The 22709-nt window shown below is 46.3% G+C and overlaps 1 protein-coding gene across 4 annotated transcripts in view; it reads left to right on the top strand.

The window, feature by feature from the left end:
- Positions 1 to 22709, top strand: part of APBB1IP (amyloid beta precursor protein binding family B member 1 interacting protein) — a 107303-nt gene that overhangs the window by 31285 nt on the left and 53309 nt on the right. For all 4 annotated transcript variants that reach the window (XM_090047386.1, XM_090047385.1, XM_090047384.1 and 1 more), the window contains exons 3-5: positions 7989 to 8060; positions 11945 to 12032; positions 14891 to 15195. In XM_090047386.1, the coding sequence (XP_089903512.1) occupies positions 7989 to 8060; positions 11945 to 12032; positions 14891 to 15195 (465 nt within the window). The remainder of the gene's footprint in view (positions 1 to 7988; positions 8061 to 11944; positions 12033 to 14890; positions 15196 to 22709) is intronic.

The raw sequence follows: 22709 nt of genomic DNA on the forward strand, positions 1-22709 counted from the left end.
CAACACTCCAAAGTTCAAGACAGCTCCAGAAGTGGTCTTAAAAGGATTCAGTCAATCGGAATTGTTGAATATGGAGATTAAAAAGCCGGTAGATATTTTGATTTTAAATCTGCTCAGTGAAAGAGACTTGGGCAAAGTGACATGAAAAAATGTGTCCGCTAACAACAGAATCTTACTGTCTGGAACTAAGGGTAAAGTCCTGTCCTTGGCTTTGCTGGTATAAAAAGTATCTCCTTGTTCTCCCTCACACAAGCAGCAGAGAATATCAAAACGGTACTCCACATGCCAAGGGGGTATGAACTTTCTGCAATGAGACAGAGCCACCTTTCTAGTCAGTCTATTATCCATCATCAGCAGTGCACATTATCTTACAAGTATGCCATATTCCATAGTGCAATGGCAGCAGGTTCCACCTAACAGTGTACCTCTCCCCAGATTTCCATTAGTTATTTTAGCCTGAAACTGCAGAATTGCCCTGGTGCTGAATACAAGACCTTCTCTGCTGTTTTAGATAAGGCAGGAATTTGTATAAAAATTTAACACTAATGTATATAAAGATACCAGTAGGATCTGATGAATATGTTGTGTGATATGAATGATAAAGCTTAAAGGATTTTACTGTGAAGATTAAGGGCTGCAGTGAGGAAAGATGATTGAAAGCATCCTTATGGGATAGCAGACAGGACATGTAGGGACAGACATTCAAAAAGCCAGAGCCTGAATTGATTCAATCTCTGCAGGTTAGTCTAAAGATTGAACCAATTTTTCAAGTGACTAGACATTCACTTTTTTGATTGTGGAAATGCAGGTACATGTCTGCAGTGGCTTAGGCTAGAAGCCAAGGGGCACTAAAGCAGCCTCAAGGTTGGAGAGAAGCTGACCAGGGGTGCGTGGCCGGGCCACGGCGGGCTGCTAAGTATGATTGTGGAGGGGTCTCAACCCCCACCCTGGCCTGCAGGGACCCCAGCCAGGGTGTGCCTGGAGGTAGAGGGGAGAAGCAGCCTTTCCCAGGCTTGTCCCGGAGGCCAGACACAGGCTAGGGCAGCGCCTCAGGCAAAGGGAGAAGGTGAGGGGGGATAAATTCCCCTGTCTTGGGCAGGCAAGGGACCCTAGCTGCAATTTGCCCAGCTTTCCACCCTGCTTCTCCTTGGGCAGTGGGGGGGCCTGGGCAGAACCTGCTGGAATGGCCCAGGGCTGTGGCTGCAGCTGGGGCTGGGGCTGGGGCTGTGGAGCTGAGCCAAGCCGGCCTGCAGAGTCTACTCATCGTGCTGGGTGAATGGAGCAGGTAGAAGACGGCTGGGGCTGGAGCTGGAGCCGGAGTTACATGCACTGGGCTGAAGCTCCCCCCAGCCGCTGCCCAGAGCAGGGCAGGAATGGAAGGGGGAGTAGCCTCTGAAGGCAAGGGGAACCTGGCAGAGCTGTTCTCCCCTCACCTCCAGCTGCAGCTCCTGATCCTGCTGCACTGTGCAGCGCCTCTTGGTGCAGGTGGAAGCTTCAGCTCAGCAGCTTCAGCCCAGTACTTGGAGCTCTGGCTCCAGCTCCGGCTGCCCTCCACCTGCTCTGCCTGCCCAGTGCAATGAACAGACCCCATGGGCAGAGTGGATGGAAGGCATCCAGGAGCTGGAATTGGAGTCCCATGGGCTGGGCAGAAGCCACAGAGCTAAAGCTTCCCACCTGCCTACCCAGAGCAGCATGGCAGGGGCAGGGGTGGCAGCAGCAGTGACCATGGTAGCAGCAGCTGGAGGCAAGCGGAGCCCTGGCCAGTCCACAGCTTGCAGTGTGACTGCAGCTGCTGGGTGCTGCACAGAATGGGGGCATGGTGGCAGCTGTGGCAGGCAGCTGCTGGGCTGGAGCCCACCAGCGCCTCCAAGCTGGCCTGGGTAGCCCACTGTCCAGCCAGCCCCCACCCGTGCTGCTGGACTGGGCTGTCATGGTGTAGCAGAAAGCCCCCTTTGTACACTTCCCTTCTGGACATTGATATAACAGAAACCCCTTCTTGCCTGCCAACCCACCCTACTATTTTGTGCATTTTGTTTCCTTCTCAGTACTGGCAGAGACCTAGCACACTCATTGCATGGGTGTGGCAAGACTCAGAGCAAGCCAGAAAGCTGAAGTGGCTTCTATAGGAGAAACCTAGAAACTACATCTACATATCAATTAAGCTCAGTGTCACTAAAGAAAACAAAAGTTCTAAAACATCCACAGCAAAGAGCATAAATATATCCTGTGCTAACCTAACTCACTTACTGTCCCCAGTAGCCTTTGATCCTCGCTATCTCACATTGCATTTTTATATATTTGTCACGGTGCATTTTTATATTTCATCTGTCTTGTCTCTACCATGGCATTTTGTATTTTATATTTTATACTTTTAAACCCTTAAGGAAAGTACTCCCTGTAGAATGAAGTTACACCTTGGACTATTTTTAAAAACTGCATTGAAATTGTACAGGAAACCCTCACTATTTGTGAGTTTGGCATTCGCAGTTTCAAATATTTGCAAATGCTGAACCCGCTTCTTAAATGCACTTAAACTCCTTGGGAGCTCCCTGCTTGCTGCTGCTGGGCTCCCACCACTGCCGCTGGTCTCTCACCACTGTGCTCCCACCGTCGCCAGAGCAGCCATGCCCCCCAGCCACCGGGGGCACTGAGCTCATGAACGCAGATGGCATTCCTGTAGCTTAGTATCACCTGTGAACTGTGCCAGTCTGCATCTGATGCCCAAATCGAGGTCATTAATGAAGATATTGAAGAGTACTGGTCTGAGCACTGATCCCTAGGGCACTCCATTGGTAACTTTGCACCACAATGACTTGTTCCCATCAACTAGTACCCTTTGGGTCTGAGCCTGGAGCCAGTTCTCTAGCCATCAGACCGTGAGATGGTCAGGGCCATCCCTTTCCAACAGTCTGCAACCTGTCTCACTGATGTGCAGAGTGTGGTCAAAGAAGCAAAACCCCTTGCAATGGCACCATTGCCAGAGTCTTCTGTTCACCTCACCGATGCACCTATCCCTCTGGGGGCTGTGATCTGTGACGGGGAGGATCTAGGAAAAAACTACCTGAGCCCCGAGACTCCCAAGCCCAGCCCCCAGAGTCATGTAGTTATACATGACCCAGCCGGGATTGCTCCAAGCCATGTCATTTGTGCCCACGTGGATGAGTAGCATGGGGTGGTGGTCTGAGGGCCAGATGAGTTTGGCGATCCTCTCAGTCACATCATGGACATGAGCTCCAGGGAGGCAGCAAACCTCATGGGCTACGAGGCTGGGGTAGTAAATCAGGCCCTCTGTCCCCATCAGGAGGGAATCGCCCACCACAATTACTCTACGTCTTCTTCTGGGCACAGTTACTGGTGACCCTCCTTCCTCGTGTGCTGGGGCCGGGAGTTCGGCCGGCTCGGCTGATGTGAGTGTTTTGAAGCAGTTTTGCCGTTCCAGTGGAATGGTCTCCCTAGTGCAGTGCCTCCTAGGTCCAGAGACTACCTTCATCCAGGCAACCCCTGGCAGAACTCCATGGAGGCTCTTTATTTCCGCCAAGGCGTCATCAGCTGTAGGGTGGAGCACCTGGAAGCAGGTGTTCAGTTCCTACTCTGCATCTCTAATGGCAGGGTGGGGGCAGGGACCGCAGGCTCCGTTTGGGTAGAGGCCCAAACCATGGGCTCTGTCTGGGTAGAGACCCTAGTGGTACCAGAGCAGGGGGTGCAGGTGCAGGGCAGAGCTTTGAGGTGTGACGTGTCCCTTCCACCATGGTCCTCGTAGTAGTCTGGGCTACTACTGTATAGATCCTTGCTTTCAGGCTCCCTGCCTGGGGCCTCAGGCCCCTCCTGCCCACCCTGCTGTGCGAACCCCTGCGCTAACTCGCATGCTGGGCCAAGAGTGCGCCTGTTTGCTTGTTCTGTTTGTGAGGCTCCAGTCGCATGGCTCTCTGTGGGGCAGGACAAAGTAAGAGCCAAGGGGGGCGTGACCCTCCTCTGCTCCTCTCACCTGCCCCACAGCTGGGCTACTCCCCTTCCACCACGGGCCCCACCTACCTCCCGGCTGCACTGGGGGTCAGGGTTGGGGTTGCCAGAATCCTCTTGGGGATCCTGAGGGTCCCGAGGCTTGTGGGGGCATAACGGGCTTCTGCCCGCACATCTTGCACCAGAGCCGGGGATAAGCTGTGACTTGCACCATTGGCAGGCCCTTTTAAACTGAAGAAGAACATCTTCACACTGCTAAAATATAAAGTCGCTGTCCTGCTTAGCCCTTAACAAGGCCATTTTGAATTTTAGACATGGTTGTATTAGTTTAAATAGTTATCCAAAGTTAAGTATAAATGTAGCCTTCCCTTATGAGATTTCATGATGGGAACATACATTTTGTCCTCATAAGACTGACTTCAAGAAATGCAAGACAAATGTAGACACTAGTAAATGAGATGGCCTAGTGATTTTCAGTGCATCAGTGTAGCATTCACAATTGATAAGTGTTCACTGAAAGTGGTGCCTGAACCAGGCACTGGTATACTTCATAATCATAATATACAAATCAGTAGGAATGTGCAGACCCTTTTTTTTTCCTTTCCTGCATTTGCTCTCAAGGTCCATATCTTCTGACATTACATTGCCCTTTATTTAACTAATATGGTAAGGTAGCAATCAGCAGTGACTAGTCAGCTCCATTTCACAATGGAAATACTTAGATTTTTTTTACATATTGATTTTCCATATGACAATATTATTTTTTCCCCATGAATCAAATGGATCTGTAGATTCAGAGTCATAAGAGGCCAAAAAAGGCATGACATTTGTTAAAGCATATAGAAAGCTGGGTCAGCTATTGGAGAATGCAACATCCAATTCTTTTGCACTATTCTTTTAGCAACTGTAAGCAAAATTGGTTCTTGCTATATTTAGACAATCTCATCTTCTAATCCTTTTATCCACTATAAAAGCAGCAATTTCATATTTTGACAAGGTCTCCTGGTAATTACCTAAGAGAAGTTAGTGTACTTTTCACTTTTTCTATTGTGGATACAGAAAAAAGCAGAATTTTGGCTTTTCATCAGGAGTTAGAAGGTAAAGCTTGTCCTCAAAGGTTAAGTTTGTCCTTGAACATAAAACTCATCCTTGAAGGTAGATCTAATACCCATTGAAAAAAATCAAAAGGATTATGGAATTAATAGTATTCCTACAGTTGATATTTTACCCTCTGAGAGCCCCATCTAATTAAAATGCCCTTTGTGCCTCATCTATCAGTATCCCCATGCTTCAAAATGGCAGTGGGGGTACTTCAGCTAAAGCTCATTGAACAAGTTTTAGTTAAAGCACCCCCACCTTTTTGAACCCCGGGGATACTGATGCATGAGATGCAGAGGCTGCTGAAAGCATGCTAATTGCTACACTCCAACAGACTCGATTAATGGAGTCTGCTCCGACATGCTATAATTACAGCAAGTTGGAGCAGGCACTCATAGTTACTTGCTTTCAGCTTGGATTGTCAGAGAAGCCCATAGAGGTTTAGGGATTTAATGGGGGGTGTTTTGATAGCTATTTTGGGTTTTGTTTTTTGGAAGGAAGATGCAGCTAACTCCCTTAGACTTGTTTGAAAAACCCAGGTTCAACTAATTTTAGTAGTTTAGTAATGTATGGTAATTCACAGGAAAAGGCAGTGACTATGCAGATAATGGCATTTGTCAGTTACTTGTAGAATGGTAATATGACTACTAGTGCCTTAGTAGTTATGACTGCTAGTTTTTTGCAAGGCCATTTGTAGCATCTGATGAAGTAGACTTAATGAGTTAGTCTTTAAGGGTGCCTATACACCCCTGAGTGTAGAGGCTCTCCGATGCACTATAATTACTTAGGCACACATCTAAGTTGATTAATCGAGTCTGCTGGAGCACGGTAATTACCATACTCCAGCAGCCTAATGCATCTCGTGTATCAGTGTTCCCACGCTTCAAAACGGTGGTGGGATGACTTGAACTAAAGCTTTAGTTCAAGTGCCCCCGCCTCCATTTTGAAGCACTGGGATGCTGATACACAAGATGCTGCAGTGCTTTAATTACAGCTTCTCTTGGAGCCATTCTAATTAAAATGCCGCCCCCCCCCCGCCCCCCCCCACTCTTGGAGCACATTATAAAAGCGCCCTAAGGGCTCATACAGATGTCTGAATCAGCTTAAAAGTTTGGCCCAGTCCTGCAAAACACTAAAACACAGAAGTAGTCCCTGTGAAGTCAGTGGAACTGTTCACATGACTAAAGTTGAGGCCTTGTTTAATTGCTTTGAAAGATCAATACCAGAATTCTCAGCTTTTTACAGGACCTAACACCTGGTGAGAATGTGCTGGCCACTAAATTGCACTGTTTTCTTGGTCAGACACCTTTTGTCCAACTCCTGCCACTTAGAGGTCAGTAGGCATTTTTACCTGTATTTGATGGTCTACAACACATACTCAGGGTAACAGTGCAAGACCAAAAGCAATGCAGATAAAGCAGATTTTGGTATAATACGGGGAGAATATTGAGCCAAATAAAATTATACGAAAGCATATTTAGCTGTTGAATTAAATAAAACCAGGAACGTAGAGTGGTTTAAGCCAAAGAAATATTTACATTGGATAGTTGTAGTTTAACACTTTTATAGTTTTCTTTCCCTCTGTCACCAGTTGGGTCTCACTGAGGTTTAAGATGCAGACATCTTCTATTAGCTGATGACTTCTAATCAAATATTGATTATACAGTGATGACTGAGATGGCTAAAATTCAGTAGATTTAGTAATGTGTGTAGGCATATGCAAGATCCAGGTCCTAATTTGCTACATGGAATTTCCAAATCATGTGCAGCTTTATTTTCCAGGCTGTCTTAAATCAGAAACTGTTTCTTGTGAAATTAGTGGCAAAAAATTGTAAGACATGATGTCTGCCTTTACAGAATGATTAGCTAATTTTGAGATGAGCTAGTTCTTCTTCTTTTTGTGTCCTCTTATAAGCTAGGTGTTTTTCCAGAATTGTGCACAAGCGGTGGCTCTTTCCATTACTCCAGCGAGGTCCTCCTTTGTACAGATCTCACCAAAGAGTCGGCAGTACTGCGTCCAGTTTTGGGCTCCACAATTCAAAAAGGATGTGGAGAAGCTTGAGAGGGTGCAGAGGAGAGCCACATGCATGATCAGAGGTCAGGAAAACAGACCTTACAACGACAGGCTGAGAGCCACGGAGCTCATTAGCCTGGAAAAGTTCAGGCTCAAGGGTGATCTGATGGCCAACTATAAGTTTATTGGGGTGACCACCAGGATCTGGGGGAATGTTTGTTCACCAGAGCACCCCAAGGGATGACGAGGTCGAACAGTCAAACTACTGTGAGACTGTTTCAGGCTGGACATAAGGAAGAATTTCTTTACTGTCCAAGCCCCCAAGGTCTGGAACAGCCTGCCATCGGAGGTGGTTCAAACACCTACGCTGAACACCTTCAAGAGCAAATTGGATGCTTATCTTGCTGGGATCCTGTGACCTCAGCTGACTTCCTGCCCTTTGGGCAGGGGCTGGAATTGATGATCTTCTGAGGTCCCTTCCAGCTCTAATGCCTATGAAATGAGCAGGTGCTCCATAGTCTGCATTTCACCACGCTTGCATATATTCATGTCATTAGAGTAGCCCCATTTGATCATTTGTTTTTGATCTTCCAGTTTGCATGTGCAGGTGATTCAGGTATTGCTATGTTGGCCAATCTATATGAGCCCCTCTGGGAAGGTCCTCCCGGGCCGGTTCCAGGCCTATTTCAGGGTATCTGGTTGTGTGGAATCTCTCTTTCCATAACCTCAGTGGTACTCTATCAGCAGTTGTATCCAATGTCACAACACTGGTAACAAAAAACTTTTTCACACTTTAAGCCATTTAGTTACTTCTGTGTTGCCACAGAGTGGATGCCTATGGTCTTCCATATATCATGATCTTTCTTTTTGGCTCTCTACTAAATGGGCTAGTAGTAACATTCTTGTTTCTTTTCAGATGGAGCAAACTTCCGATGAAATAGATGAGATGTTCAGCAATCTACTTGGGGAAATGGACATGCTGACCCAGGTAAATAATTATTTTGTTTTCACCTGGGTTAGAGGAATGACTACAAGGGACGGAAGTGAAGAGAACTTCTCTCTGCAACTACTCATTGTTCTATTATACTGAATAAATGAAAATAAGTTACTTCAAAAAAAGAGGAATTTGTCCCTATTTGACATCCAAACCTTTTTGCCTGCAAAACAAAGATGACAGTATTCTAGGCTGGGAGTATGAAACAGCTCTGACATATGAAATAGGCACTTTTCAAAAAAATGACTCCAGAGTCCTGTTAGACTGAGCCCCGTCCAAACATTCTGCTTTGAAAACAGACAGATTAAATCTTAATAGTCATGCATGAACACTTTGCATGCATGTGTAACTGAACTGTAGCATGCTAGTTGACCATAAACTCTGAAAAATGAAAACAAAAATGTATCTCCTTCACTAAATTGTTGCACATTTGTATCTAGTGTAGTGATTCAACACCATTATTACACATGCCAAAACTTAACACCAGTGACATTTAGAATTATATGTATATAATATATAACAAGAAACATTTTAAAAGGAAACTTACAGCACAAGCTTCTTTATAAACCTAAGACCTGAAGAAATTTCCTACAAAACTGATAAGGTTGAGGGAGAATTTAGACCCCAAAAAATGTTTTATTACATTTGTTTTAATTTAACATATCTTACATTGTCATCTTGGGTTTTGTATGAAACGCCCTTCTTAAAGTCTTTAATTATAAAGTCTTTCCTGTTTCTTGGACTCTACTTCTTCCCAAATTCAAGAGCAATAATTAGGAATTCCTCTTGAAACTTCTTGAAAGCAGCAAATAAAAGTTGATTTAATCTGATGATCATTGCTATCAAAACCATAACACTTTGTCCCTTGTCCAACTTTCTAACTTTTTAATAGTTCTGAATATGATTGAAAAGAGGAGACTAAATTACATTTTATTAAGTTTATTTCTGAGACAGAACTACTTTGTCTTGTATTCATTTTTACATCTCCTACTTCACATCTCTAATTTTTCACACTCTGTCTAAAACTGTACCTGTTCCTGTGGTTCTCTATATTCTTGAAGCAGTCAATGATATATCCCCCCCCCACCCTTTTAGTTAATTTCTTTGCGTCTTATTCTAACTTACTCCAAACCCTCGTTGCACCATCTTTGGCAATGTAAAGGGGCCTTAAAGCAGGGGCAAATGTGGCATCCAATTCAAGTCCCTTTTACTCTGGCAGTGTAATGAGAAAGTGGGAATTGGGCCCTTTGTGTCAGCCTCTGCACATCTAGTTTTGAACTACTGTTTTCATGCTTCATTATTTTCCTCTTTGACCTGCTTATTCTTCTCTTGCTGTTTCTCTTTCTGTTTTTAGTTTTCCTTTTTATACCATTCTGGCTATTATAAAATACTATTGCATTTCTTTTATTTAAATTAGGAGTGAAAATATTTCTTTCTTGATCTTGAGCCCTAATCCAGCAAACCACTTACTTATTTGTATGCTTAACTTTAAGCAGATAGTAATATCATTGGCTAATATTTTGCTGGATTGAAGCCCTGACCAAAATTTTTACCTTCTCTGTTTTATATACCCAAGTTTCCTTGTTTACTTCATTTGATCGCTGGCTAAAAATTGTCTAATTTTTTTCCTTTCTTGTTTTCCTGCTCATATGCTCACACCTACTTTATTTTTAGAAGTGTAAATATTCATGAAGAAGGGAATTTCATAGACATTCAGGCTGGAAGGGACCCTGGAGGATCAGTGAGTCCAGTCTCCTGCCCCATGGGCAGGAAGTCAGCAGGGATCATAGGATCCCAGCAAGATAAGTTATTAAATGGTATATGCCCTAGGACAGAGCCTTGAGGGACCCCACTGGTGACGGCGCACCAAGATAATTGGCTTCCATCAACCACCACCCTCTGGGTCCTACCGCGGAGCCAATTCCCCAGCCAGCGGATCGTGGTGAGGTTGAGACTGCAGTTAACCAGTTTTGTCAAGAGGTGATCGTGGGATACCAGATTGAAGGCTTTTTTAAAGTCAAGATATACAACATCAATCTCTTCCCCTTTGTCCAGGTGATAGGTAACCTGATGTGGCAGCGTGACCTCAGGGGTGCCATGAACTCCCCTAGCCCCCCGGCTACCATGTCAAGCCGGTGTCAAATGCACCCTCACCAATCTCGCCCGCCACGTCTTTGCTGTTTTAACCGTTTAGGGGAGGCTGCCTTTTATATCTGCTTTGACATGGTGCCTACCTTGCTATACTGGGGCTCGGTCCAATCGCCCACCAGCGCCCTCATGGGTGCCCCCCTTCACCTCTCTTGTGGCCCTCGCTGCACCGGGGCCTGTCTCCCGGGCTCTCGTAGCCCACACCGGGGCCCTGCCTCTCTATCGCCGCCCGCTTTGGGCCTTGCCTCTCTATCCACTCGCCCCCTCCCGGGGCCTGCTCAATATGGTCGCCTCCTCCCGAGGCCTCCCGGGGTTCCTCTCTATGCTCGCCCTCTTCTGGGGCCTGTACCTTGTGCTCCTGCCTGGGGCCTCTCAGTTGGCTCGCCCCCCGCCTGGGGCTTCTCCCGTACAGACAGCACCCCACTGGGGCCTGTCCTTCCGCGCTTCTCGAGCTCCCCCGCCCGCACTGGGGCCTTGCTCGCGCTTCTCGCGCTCCCCCGCCCGCACTGGGGCCCTCTGTGCCCGACTCGGGCTTCTCCCAATTGGGGCTCAGGTGGCCTTAGCCTTACCTGGCCCCCTGACCCTCCTCCCGGGTCTTACGCCTGACTGGGCTCTCACCAATTGGGGCTCAGGACCCCCAGGCCGCTTTCTTGGGTCTTGCGCCCCACTGGGCTTCTGCCTATGCCAAGCTCTTCCCGATAATTGCCCACACCGGGCCAGGGTCGGGACACCCCCAATACGCAGCGCCCTCTGTGGTGCTATGAATACCCCCACCTTACTGGGGAGCTCCTGATGAGGCCTCCTCCATGCTACAGCCTTGCCCGGTCCTCCAGCTGCTCAATAACCAAAACCAAACAAAACGCAAAGCCCCTCAGCCATAACAAACCTTGAACCAACCTGGCTATCCTTCGTTCCTATCCCTGTCAGGGTCCTCTCCACCCCGTGTCCGCATACCAATGCACAACACTGCTCAAGCCATCTGGCTTTCTTACTGAGCACACTGGGCTGGGCTGGGCTGGGCTCGGCAACAGAGCTCCTGCCCCTGAGGCTGCCAGAGGGGAACTGACTCTGGCCTCGGCCTTGCAGTTTATAAAGGCCAGGCCCTGCCCCCCCCTTCCGGTCAGCTGACCCAGTCGGTTGCTTTAGCAACCCACCTGCGCTGGCCTGGTGAGTGGCAGCTAAGTCCAGTTACCAATATTCAGTAGCAGGCACCCTAGTGCCCTGCTACACTGATCTTAAAAGGAAATGAATTTCAGAGTTCACTGCTTCAGTTTTTCAGCTTTGCACAAGTTCATAAGAAATGAACACTTCCTGCTTGGGCATTCATATAAAATCAACTGGTAAAAAAAATTAAACTCATTTTCATGGAAAATTAACTAGTTTCTGCCAACCCTTGTGAATTTAGGCACTTCTGGCAAAGTGTTGCCAGAGCCAGCCTTTTCCTTAGTGGGAATTAGAGGAAGGAATTGTCTTTGTATGACTTAATTTTGCACATTTTTCTTAGCCTACTAATGCACCATCCTAGAGAATAAGTTACATGCTAGAAAACCCCCTTTAAAGAATCACACGTATATGTATAAAACATTGTAGAATAAATAAGACCTAGGGCATACTACACATGGTTCTCTTTCTTGAGAAAGGACTGCGTGTTAGAATTATTTGGTGTACATAAGTAAACATTAATAACTTAAAGACTACCATCAACAGCACTTTTTCTTCTCTCTCAACAGAGTTTAGAAGTGGAAACTTTCCAGCTTTCATCCCTCAAAGAACCTACTAAAGAATTTAATTTTTCAGTTGGTTTTAAAGATTTAAATGGTAAGTAATTAGAAAATTTATTTAATATTACTCCGTGTTTTTAAAAAACAAACTAAGGAACAAAATGTGAAATAGCTATTATTTAAAAAAATCACTAGTGATGTGTATGTGTGCATCAATTCAACACACTTTAGAAGGGTACTTTAGAAGGGCAAACTTTTTAGAAAGTTAGTCCTTTCTGAAAATCAGACCATTAAGATGTCTCAAGATGGGAACCCCAAAACTGAAGCAACAAAAATCACTTAGAAAATCATAGTCAAATGTCTTTCACATTTTTAATGAAACCAAAAACTAAGCCCTTCAGAATTAGTCCGGCAGATGGAATTCATGAAAGGAAAACAAGATGAGGAAATGACACACTTGGTCCTGGTAAATGGTTTTCTTTTATGGGTATCTTTTTTGACAATAACTAATTAAAATAGTAGGACACCAGCTTTATTTAAGCCAGTTGAAAACTACATGGATTGGAATATTGTTTAATATGTGTGCCAGAACAGTGCATCAAAGTATTTCAATGTAAAGAGAGAGGGCTTGTTTAGAAGTAATTTATACCCTGGTTCAGGAAAGAGATTAATTGCCATCTCCCAATAGAAACTACAGCATACAAGCATTCATTCAGTTTTCCCAGTGGAAACCCTCCCCTCTGGGAGAAAAATCTTTCAGGTATCAGCCTGGAAGTTTTCCCTTGTGAGAGATTCTTTTGCAAAAATGAATGCTTCCCTCCTGGTCTGGCCCCAGACTGGGGACTGCCCTGTCAGGAGAGCAGATGGGTGTGCATTGCTCTGCCGCACCAGTTGCTCATTATTTAGGGTTCAATTCTTTAAGTAGTGAGCACTGTCCCAGATCCAGTTATCTGTGAGAGTCAATGGAACGTCTCACATTCCTGTATGTAATCATGTGCATAGGTAGTTCCCTGGATGAGGGACAGATTAATTTATTTATCTATATATTTATTCAACATGTACGATGCTGTTCCCAACAAAGGCTCAGGACAGCTTACAAGAAGAAAACAAAATAACATAAAATAAGAGAGTGACAAGGGGAAGAAAACAGCATAAAAGGGAACTAGAACATTAAGATAAAACAGAGACCTCCTAAAGAACATTACATTGCTTGGAGAATACCTGCCCAAATAGAAAGCTTTCACAGCACTTCTGAAAGAAGTCCAGGCTCAGGCTCTGGGGAACGTGAAGAAGGAGGAAGTTCCAGGGCTGAAGAGTAACTGTGAAGAACCACCTTCCATGTGTTTTTTGTCAAGAGGACTCGGCATACTGCTGTGTTTTTAGTTGTAGCAGTGTTATTTCATTCCTTGGAGTTCTAGAACAGCAGAGACTCCCTATGCCTGAAGAAGGGTGATTGTGCCCAAAAGCTTGCAAAGAACTTTTTTCCAGCTACTCAGTTGGTCTAATAAAAGCTATCACATCCACCCAAAGAACCTTGCCTACCTTGGCACACTGCTGGTACTTGTAGGAGGTTGCTCTCAGCTGATTCTTTTGACTGCAATAGGGCATATGAGAGCAGGAAATCCCTTAGGTACATATGGCCCAGACTGTTTAGGGTCTTGTAGGTCAAGATCAGCACCTTGTATTGTGCCTGGAAAGCCATTGGGAACCAGTGCAGACTCTGAAGCACTAGAGTTATGTGTTGCTGGTGATGCATCCCTGTTAGAAGATGGGCTACCACCTTCTGCACCAGCTGCATCTTCAAGAGCAGCTGTAGATAAAGTGCATTTCAGTAATCTAGCCTGAAGATTACAAAGGCATGGTGGTCAAATCTGAATCTGAAAGACTCATAGACTCCTTACCAGATGGAGCTGGTGAAAAACTCTCCTAGCCACTGCTGCCACTTGAAGATCCAGGTACAGCAAACAATATAAGAGCACCTGCAGGCTGCAAACCTGAGTGACAAGGAAAGACTGAACCTCATTAATGATAGATGCCCTCTGCCCAGTCATGTGGTCTGTCCACCACTGTCACCTCCATCTGGATTCGGATTTAAGCGGTTCACCTGCACCCAGTTTTCAGCTGCAGCCAGGCACAGGAAAGGACTGAGACTGTGGTGCTATGGTCAGAAGAAAAGGAGCTGGGTATCATTAGCATACTGGTGGCATCTCACTCCAATTTCCACGCAGTCTTCCCCATGGGCCTCCTAGATATATTGAACAGGAGAGGTGACAAGATGGAGCCCTTGGGGACCCCATAGGAAAGGTCCTGAGGGGTTTATGAGCACTTGCCCCTCACCACCCTTTGGCATTTCTCTGCTAGGAAGGAGTGGAGCCAGTTTAGAGCTGTTCTGAGAATACCCACCAGCTTATGCAAACAATTTATCAGTGCCTCATGGTCAACTGTATCAAAGACTGCTGAAATTTGGACTAAGATTTGCAGAGCACAATTTCCCTTGTTGATCTCCAGGCAAAGATCATTGACCAAGATTATCAGTGCAATCTCTTTGTTATATTCAGGGTGAAAGCCAATCTGACACGTATCCAGGAAACTGATGGCATCCAGATATGCCTGAAGTTGTCAGACAACTACCCATCACCCAACAGGGTAATGTTGGTGCTGATCCTAGAAGATTAAGCTCATGGGACCAAGAGTAAGGAAATCTTCTTTTCCTACCTGAGAAATTCTTAAAACACTTTAGAAAACAAGTTCCCTCACATTCTATTAATGAGTGTCAGCAGATTAGTAATTATCTGCAAAACACACTGTTCCCAGAGACTAAATGAATGTGTGCCTTTTTAAAATGATTCCTTTATCCATTATAGTTCACATCAACTTCTGCAATTCAGATTTAACTGAACTAAGCACGGACTGTTTTTAATTTCATTCACTCTAAAAAATCTATTTTCTTAACAGAATCACTAAGTACACTGGAAGACAAAGACCTGGATGCTTTAATGGCTGATCTGGTAGCAGACATAAATGAAGCTGAACAGAAAACATTACAAGCACAGAAGACAGCTTCTGACCACCAGCAAAAAAAACCCACCGAGTCTTCAATGGGTTTTGAGACTATTGCTTCTTATGAATATAAACCAAGTACTCATGGTATTACCACTAGTGGACCTGTTGGGGATGTCTTGCCCCCTCCACCGCTAGAATCTGAATTAGACCTCCCACTGCCGCCACCCCCACCACCTGCTCCTGAGCCACTCACTCAGGTAAGAGTCAATGGAACTTCATCACAGCCACCCCTGCAGATTTTGCTGCAGTCATGCAAATGACATTTGAGTAGGGATGAGAGTAACTATCCACAAATGAGCTTCAGTTTTAGCAGTAAAATGCCCAGAAGTTCTTGAATGAGATGCTCAGTACAGGGGAATATGTAACAGTAGCCATTACCCATTCCCACTTGGTATGAAATAGTCTGTAGTGATACCCATAGTTGAACACACATCTTGATAGAGCTTCAGAAAGATTTGATGGGTATTACACAGAAGCAAGTACAGCCGTTGGGATCTGTGGCAGTCAGGTCCCAGAGTTTCTAGCCATTGTGATAGTCAGAGCCATCCCTAGGGCTGTGCAGGGTACAGGGCATATCAGCCCGTGCAGGGCCTCTGAGTACCGAGTGGCTGGAGTGCAGAGCCGGCGGCTGCAGCAGAGCCTTTATGGCACTGTCCGCAGGGCCTCCTAAGGTGCAGGGCCCGGAGCAGTCGTCTCCATTGCCCCCTCTCTCTCTCTGCCCCAGGATGGCCCTGGTGACAGTAGCTCTGAACAGATGTACAATAGTGCAGACTCATTGCTGAAGGTTGTATCTTGTCTTTTTCTTTTCTCCCCACCTCATAATCATAAAGTATTCAGGCCCTTCCCACCTAAGACTAGTCGTTGGGGTCTGAAAACAGGAACTGCAGATCCCTCAGTGATTTGGAAGACCCCAAGTTAGTTTAGTCGTCTGGGTTACAGCTACTGATGGTATCGTACTAGGGATGTGATTAGATCCTATCTAGCTAGCAGCTTGCCAATTAGTTCCTGTGCTCAGCCAGTGTGACTTCTGGCCATAGAAGAGCTTGCTAAATGCATCATAGTCCAGTAAAACAAACACAGGGCTGAGAAGGTTAGCATGTCCAGTTCCATTTTGATCATAGGCAAAGGGAGAAAATATTATTTCAGGGGGCTGGTAAGTCTGTAGAGAGGAAGGGGCATGTGGTGGGGTGGCAGATTGAGGCCCCCACAGTGAGGGAAGGAGTGGGGCAGGGGCTGGGGTGAATGAGGCCACAGGGCAGGTTGTGGGACTTTTGGAGCGTGGGTGGCTTGTGCAGGGTTGTGGGAGCCTCCTGCTGCCTCTCACACGCTGGGGGGTATGTGTCTGCTGGATTTGTGCACAGGGTGGAGGTGGGGCTGCCACTCTGGGCTGGAGCTCTGCACCCCATTGCCTCAGGAGCCACGTGCAGTGTCATTTGTTTGCCACTGCCAGGCTGTGCCATGCCCCCTGCCCACCTAGTGGTGGCAGCAGACACATGTTGTTGCACATAGCTCCTGAGACAGCAGCAGTGGGGTGCAGAACCCCAGCCCACAGTGGCAGGCTGCCTCTACCCTGCACACAAATCTGGGGGGGGGGGGGCACATGCCCCCCAGGCCTCTCCTGAGTGTGCTCAGCAGCACCCACACCCCTGCATAAGTCACCCACACTTTGACTGTCTTACAACCTGCTCTGGGGTCCCATTCACCCCAGTTCCTGCCCTACTCCCTCCATCACTGTGGGGGCCTCAATTTGCCTCCCCCCCACCATGCTCTTTCTCCTTCACAGACTTGCCTGCTGTGGTAGGCAGCGCTCCACATGCTGCCAGTCCGTGATCCCAACTGCATGCAGGCTGCAGCTCTATGTCTGTCTATGTGTGTGTATGCATGCCGTTCCCCCCCACCCGCATCTACTGCAGCTACCCAGAGCTCGCGCCCAGGCTGCCTTGTGGCCCTCCGTGCTGCCACTACTGCCCCATGTTTGGAGGGTCCTAAGCCCCATTAGCCCTGGCCTTCCACTGCCTATGATTTCCATCCCACCTCTTACAATGCTGACAATGACCCTGTAGCAAAATGGCCTGTCTCCTTAAGGGGAAGCAGCCAGAATAGCTGAGGGTCTGCAGCTGGGTGAAGGCTAATGAGGGAGTAGCTCACTGCAGGTACAAAATCCTAACAAGCAAAATTCTAGAGAAGTGCAGAGGAGAAGCTCCAGAATAGGAGACTGCTGGGTTATGAGGAAGGCAAGCCTGCTGTGGGAAGATTGGGGCTGCAGGGGACCCCTCCCAGCATCCAGAACAGCAAGGTTTTTCTTGTTAATTTGCTTCATATGTTAAAAGACTGTATATTACTGGGGTGTACTAAGCCAAGGAGAAAAGGCCAGCAAGTTTAAAAGACTCTTTGTTACTGGGGTTGCTGAGAGATGTTCTGGTAGCAAAAGCCTGTTTGAAGATGCTCTGTGGCAGCAACCCTCTACAGACACTTCTTGCGTTTTTTGCTCAAATAATTTAGGGAAACAAACCAAAAAGGCTGTCTATAATATGGAGCAAATGCTATTATCGTACTATACAGATGTGCACAAGTACTATTTAAGTGCCATTTATTAAATACTATGCACATGCTAAATATCACCAGAATGCCAGCCCTATCCTCAGTGGCTGGTAGGGGAGCGGAGGCCTATGATGCCATCCATGCATGCTTGTAGCTCTTACAAATCTGTTTTAACCAATGGACTCTGTATACACCTACTCTAGTACAAGCAACTAAGCTGTAGTCCTCCAGCATGAAGTATGCAGGGAAAAATAACCTAATGATCCCCCAGATGCTAACATGTACACTTTGTGTATGAACTGAGAATATTCCATTAGTAGTGATGTATTGAAGAAATTTCATTAGCCCTCTCCAGATTCTCAAGCAAATCTTGTGTATGGTAACCATGAAGATGAGAAGTTGTATTTGGGAAGGGAAAGACAAGAAGGTGAAAAATTGTTCTTCAGGCCCACCCAAACTGCTACAGTCAGTTCTGCATAAAAAGATGAACAGTTTATTACAATTCAGGAAGTTCAAAATAGAACATAAAGGTAGCAGTGACATTGAGGTGATCCATTTCAGAGCACAAAGAACAAAAAATTCAGTGCAAGGTGAAACCAACTGATCATGCAAAACAGGCAATTGGATGAAACTGTATTGACTGCTTCGTGGGAACTGTCGGCATGCTGACTGAAATATGAAAGCCAGAAACCTGTGGGAGGAACTTCACTTTGCCTTTGTGTAACTCGGAGATTACAGTTACTTCTATATTTTTAAAGCAGTAATAATGCTTGTGAAATGCAGTAGACTGCTTTAAAAGCTAAAGTCTTTTATTTGACTTGTGTAGCAGATACAGACTAGGGAAGCCTCACTCACTAGCACAAAGAAGTGCCCTCACCTTGTTTTGAGGAGACCATCTCTTTAGGGGACTCTGTGCACCCTGATTCAAAGCCCAGTATCACTGGAGTTGTTTGATCTACCTCAGATGTCAAACATGGCCTGCAGGACCTGCAGCACTAGAACCCCAGCAGCACTGTGTTATATTCCTACAGTGGCATTCTTGAGGGCTCAGTACTTGGACCAGTGCTATTCAACATGTTTATCAACGATTTGGATTCAGGTATTAAATGCAAATTGGCAAAGTTTGCTGATGGCACCAAACTATGGGGGAACATGGTCATGCACCTGGACAGGCTGGTACTACAAGCCAACCTGGACAGGCTTGCAAGGTCGGTAGACCTCAACCTGATGTTGTTTAATACAGAGAAATGCAAAGTGCTCCATCTGGGGAGAAATAATCCACAATACGCTTACAGACTTGGTAGTGCTATACTAGCCAGCACCACAGCTGAATGAGACCTGGGTGTCATGATAGACAACAAAATGAACATGATTCACCAGTGCAATGCCATAGCTAGCACAGCTAATCAAACCAAGGCATCTTGAGCAAGGCTAAAGATGTCATCCTCCTGCTCTACTTGGGCTTGGTGAGACCAGAACTGGAGTACTGCGTCCAGTTCTGGGTGCCGCACTTTAGGAAGGATGAAGGAGAAGCTTGAGAGAGTCCAAGCTTTAGGAGAAGCTTGAGAGAGTCCAAAGGAGGACCATGTGCATGATTAGAGGCCTAGAGTCAAGCCCATATGTTGAGAAGCTGAAAGACTGTTCAGCCTAAAGAAGTGAAGACTTGGCAGGGACTTGGTGGCAGCCTACGAGTATATTGGGGGAATACTTCAGAGCCTGGGGGAGCAATTATTCACCAAGGCCCCCCAGGGGAGGACTAGAAATAATGGGCATAAGCTGATTGAAGATCACTTCAGACTAGACATAGGGAAAAACTTCTTTACTAGTTGAGTATTGAGGGTTTGAAACAGGCTCCCCCCAGAAGTGGTACAGTCGCCCACTCTGGCAATCTTCAAAAAGCATCTTGATGTCCATCTTGTTGGGGTCATCTTGCTCGGATCATAGCCAGGGTGGGGTAGGACAGAGCCACAAGTGGCTTATCTGGGGGCAGGGGGCACACACCCCAGCAGGGCATTAGTGGGGGGCACACCCCCAGAATTCTGCGGGGTGGAGCAGGCCAGGATGCAGCTTCTGGCTGGGGCCGGGCTGTTCCTAGAGGAGGCGGCGCTAGGAGGGGGGCTATGTGGGGCTGCAACCACCTGAAAGTTTGCTGTAGCCCCCACCAACCCTCTCCCAGCGCTGCAATCACCTGGCTTGACTGCAGCTGCCAGCCTCCGCCAGGAACAACCCAGCGCTGCCTCCCAGTGATCAGCGTTGGCCTGTCTTCCCCTGTACAAATCTGGGGCACACAGCCCCCATGCTCTTGGGGGCAGGGAGGGGGAAGGGGCTGGGAGTCAGTGCCAGGCTTTTCCCAGCAGAGGCTAGGAGCTGTGGTCAGGCTGGATGGTGGTGACACTGGGAGAGCGTTGAAAGGACTACAACAAATTTTCGGGTGGCTGCAGCCCCTTTATGGCCTCATTCCCAGCACCGCCGCCATGCAGCCCCAGCCTTCACCAGGAACAGCCCAGCTCCAGCCAGCGGCTGCAGCCCGTCCTACCCCATGCAATTTTGGGGGCACACACCCCCTCCCCCCATGCCATCCTGGGGTGCATGCCCCCCCATCTCACCCTACCACAGCTGCGCAGGGCCTGCTCCAGCCCCACTCCCTCCCTCACCGCTGCTGATCCCCCCAAGTCTGTGCACGGAGGAGGTGGTTCCCACTGCAGGCTGGGCTTCGCACTCCAAGCCCCACTGCGACTGGCCTGGGAGGGGCTGGGCGCATCAGAATTCACTGGGGTGCATGCAGCAGTGGGAGCCACCCCTCCTGCTTTGGATGTGATGCCCAGGCTCAATCCTCCCATCACTTGCCTGGCTGTGGCCCCACTTATTGGGCTGTTTCTGCACTCTGTCCCTCATTGTGGGAGCCTATATCTGGCCCCTGCCCCTTCCCTTGCACGCACATGCTCAGCCCCCCTAGCCCAAGATTGACTGCAAGAGGCTCCAGGATTGATGGGTCAATCCCTATCAACTGGTTGGTGTCCACTGCTGTACAGCATTCTAGAGTACTCTTATCTGGAAGAAAATACAGGCTCTTTGAGCCACAACAGTTGAGTCTTGGATCGACCCAGAATCCCTTATGGAAAGACTTCACATCCTTCTATCCCCGTTTCCTCCCCACAAAATGTTCCTGTGAGGTTGAGTGCATTTCCAGTCTCCAGGCGGTGTTTGCTGTTGTCCTCTGAGAAGCCAAGTGCTCTGCCAAGCAGATGGAGGTTACATTGCCAAAGAATCTCTGTTCAGAACTGTGTCTGCAACTGGCCACCAGGCACATGGAACTTCACAAAAATGCTTCCTTCCTCTTCCTCCTTACTGGAGAAAGAAGATGTTCACATATTTAGATAGCCAGTCAGTTGTGGCTTGCTAGTATAGTGTTGTTGTATAGTGTTATTAATCAAAGGACAGTGTAAATGACAGCAGGAATAAACGCATTAAAAATTATTAAATAAAGATGTTCAGCCAATGAATATTTTCTTTGACATGATACAATGTGTTTAGTACTGCCAAAACCAGGTGTAATTAGAAACTCTTTGCTTGTAACACTTCATAACCCCTTTAGTCAGAACATTTGATTGGTAGTCTTCCAACAAATCAATATTGACATTTTTCTTAATACAGTTGGGTATCTTTAGATTAAAGAGTTAGTTGTTCTCATATCTCCAGTATTAGGGCTATGTCCTTTAAAAATGCTGAAATAAAAAAGAAATACAGCAGTTTTTCCAAAGAAGCATAGAGTCTGTTTTTTATCAGCTCTGACATTTCTTTTTAAAATTATCCTTAAGCTAAATAAGAGTTTTAGTTTTCTGATAGTTCTTTGTGGATTAGATCTGTACATTCCTATTTGAAACATTGGAGAATCGGTTGATAAAAGTTTAGTAGAAAACAAATCTTGTCCAGTGTCAAAGTGTTTATTTAATGGTGACAAAAAATATATTGCTAGCCTGATCACTTTTTTTTACTATGTCTATTGTTTTTTTTATTTGCACCAATGTAAAGGCAAAGGTTATGATGACTAAATGCCCTTAGGTGGGGAGAGAAGCCTGTTGCAAAGTTTTGTTTTTGTGTGAGCCTATTTCAACATGTATTAATTTACAGGTGAAGAAGTCTGGTATACACATTTTCCAGCTATTCAGCAAGAAGCCAGACTACAGAACCACTTTTTATTTATTTATTTATTTATTTACAGCTTTTACTTGACTCCTGCAGTGAGGTATTTGGGGTAGAGACTACATTCTGATAGCTTACATATCTCTCGCTGCAAAACCTCAAGCCTTATTAAAATACGTGTGGTCAAAGAAACTATTTTGAAGTTGTCAGAGTTAGTTACCCTGAGCTGTAGTGCCATAGAGATGCAAATTCCCATGAACTGTTATTTTCACATTCACAGCTAAAAGTCTGACTTCAGTAGTCATATATGCAGAACTTGGGGTGGGAATTGATTGGGTTTGTTTGTTTTTTTAACCTTTTATGCTTTGCATATTGACATCCTAATGGATTGGCATCATGGCAGCATCAAGAGGAAATAGTTGCAGGAAACATTAGGACAGCCAGAAAGATAATACTAAGTAGCTCTTCTCTGTGAGGAGGTCTTCACAGCAGTGCTAAATTAGTCTCATATGTCTCTTGTAAGTGTAGTCCCCAGGAGTTTACAAACAATCTCATTCCCCCACCATCCCCTAGCCCCCTAGTTCTAGGATAATGGCTATTCCACTTGGAATAGTGACTCCAAAAGCTTTCAGACTGCAGGTTTTGATCCAGCTACCATAGGAACAAAAGCCTGCCCCTTCTGAAATAAGCTTGTGAAGGTTTAAAAAAAATACTAGGGACAGGAAAAACCTAGTCAAAAGCTATAGATTCTTCCCAAAAAGGAAAAGAAAAAGCAGAGAAGAGACTGCTCTGTGTCTGGGGAGTTGATATTGAGTGTTTGAGGAAAACTGGGGTCATCTGGCCCCAGCACGCTTTTCTGCCCAGGGCAGGGGGTCGGGCTCGATGATCTAATAGGTCCCTTCTGACCCTAATAACTATGAAATTAAAGGTCTCATTATTGCAGTAGTTGCACACAGCAGTATCAGAAGTCACAGGTGGTTGCAGCCTAGATATAGCTCCCAATAAAGAACTCAGAAAGAAACCACAT

Source organism: Crocodylus siamensis, chromosome 5 (genome assembly GCF_052110815.1).
Source record: "Crocodylus siamensis isolate JL-2025a chromosome 5, ASM5211081v1, whole genome shotgun sequence".
In the NCBI taxonomy this organism is placed as follows: Eukaryota; Metazoa; Chordata; order Crocodylia; family Crocodylidae; genus Crocodylus; species Crocodylus siamensis.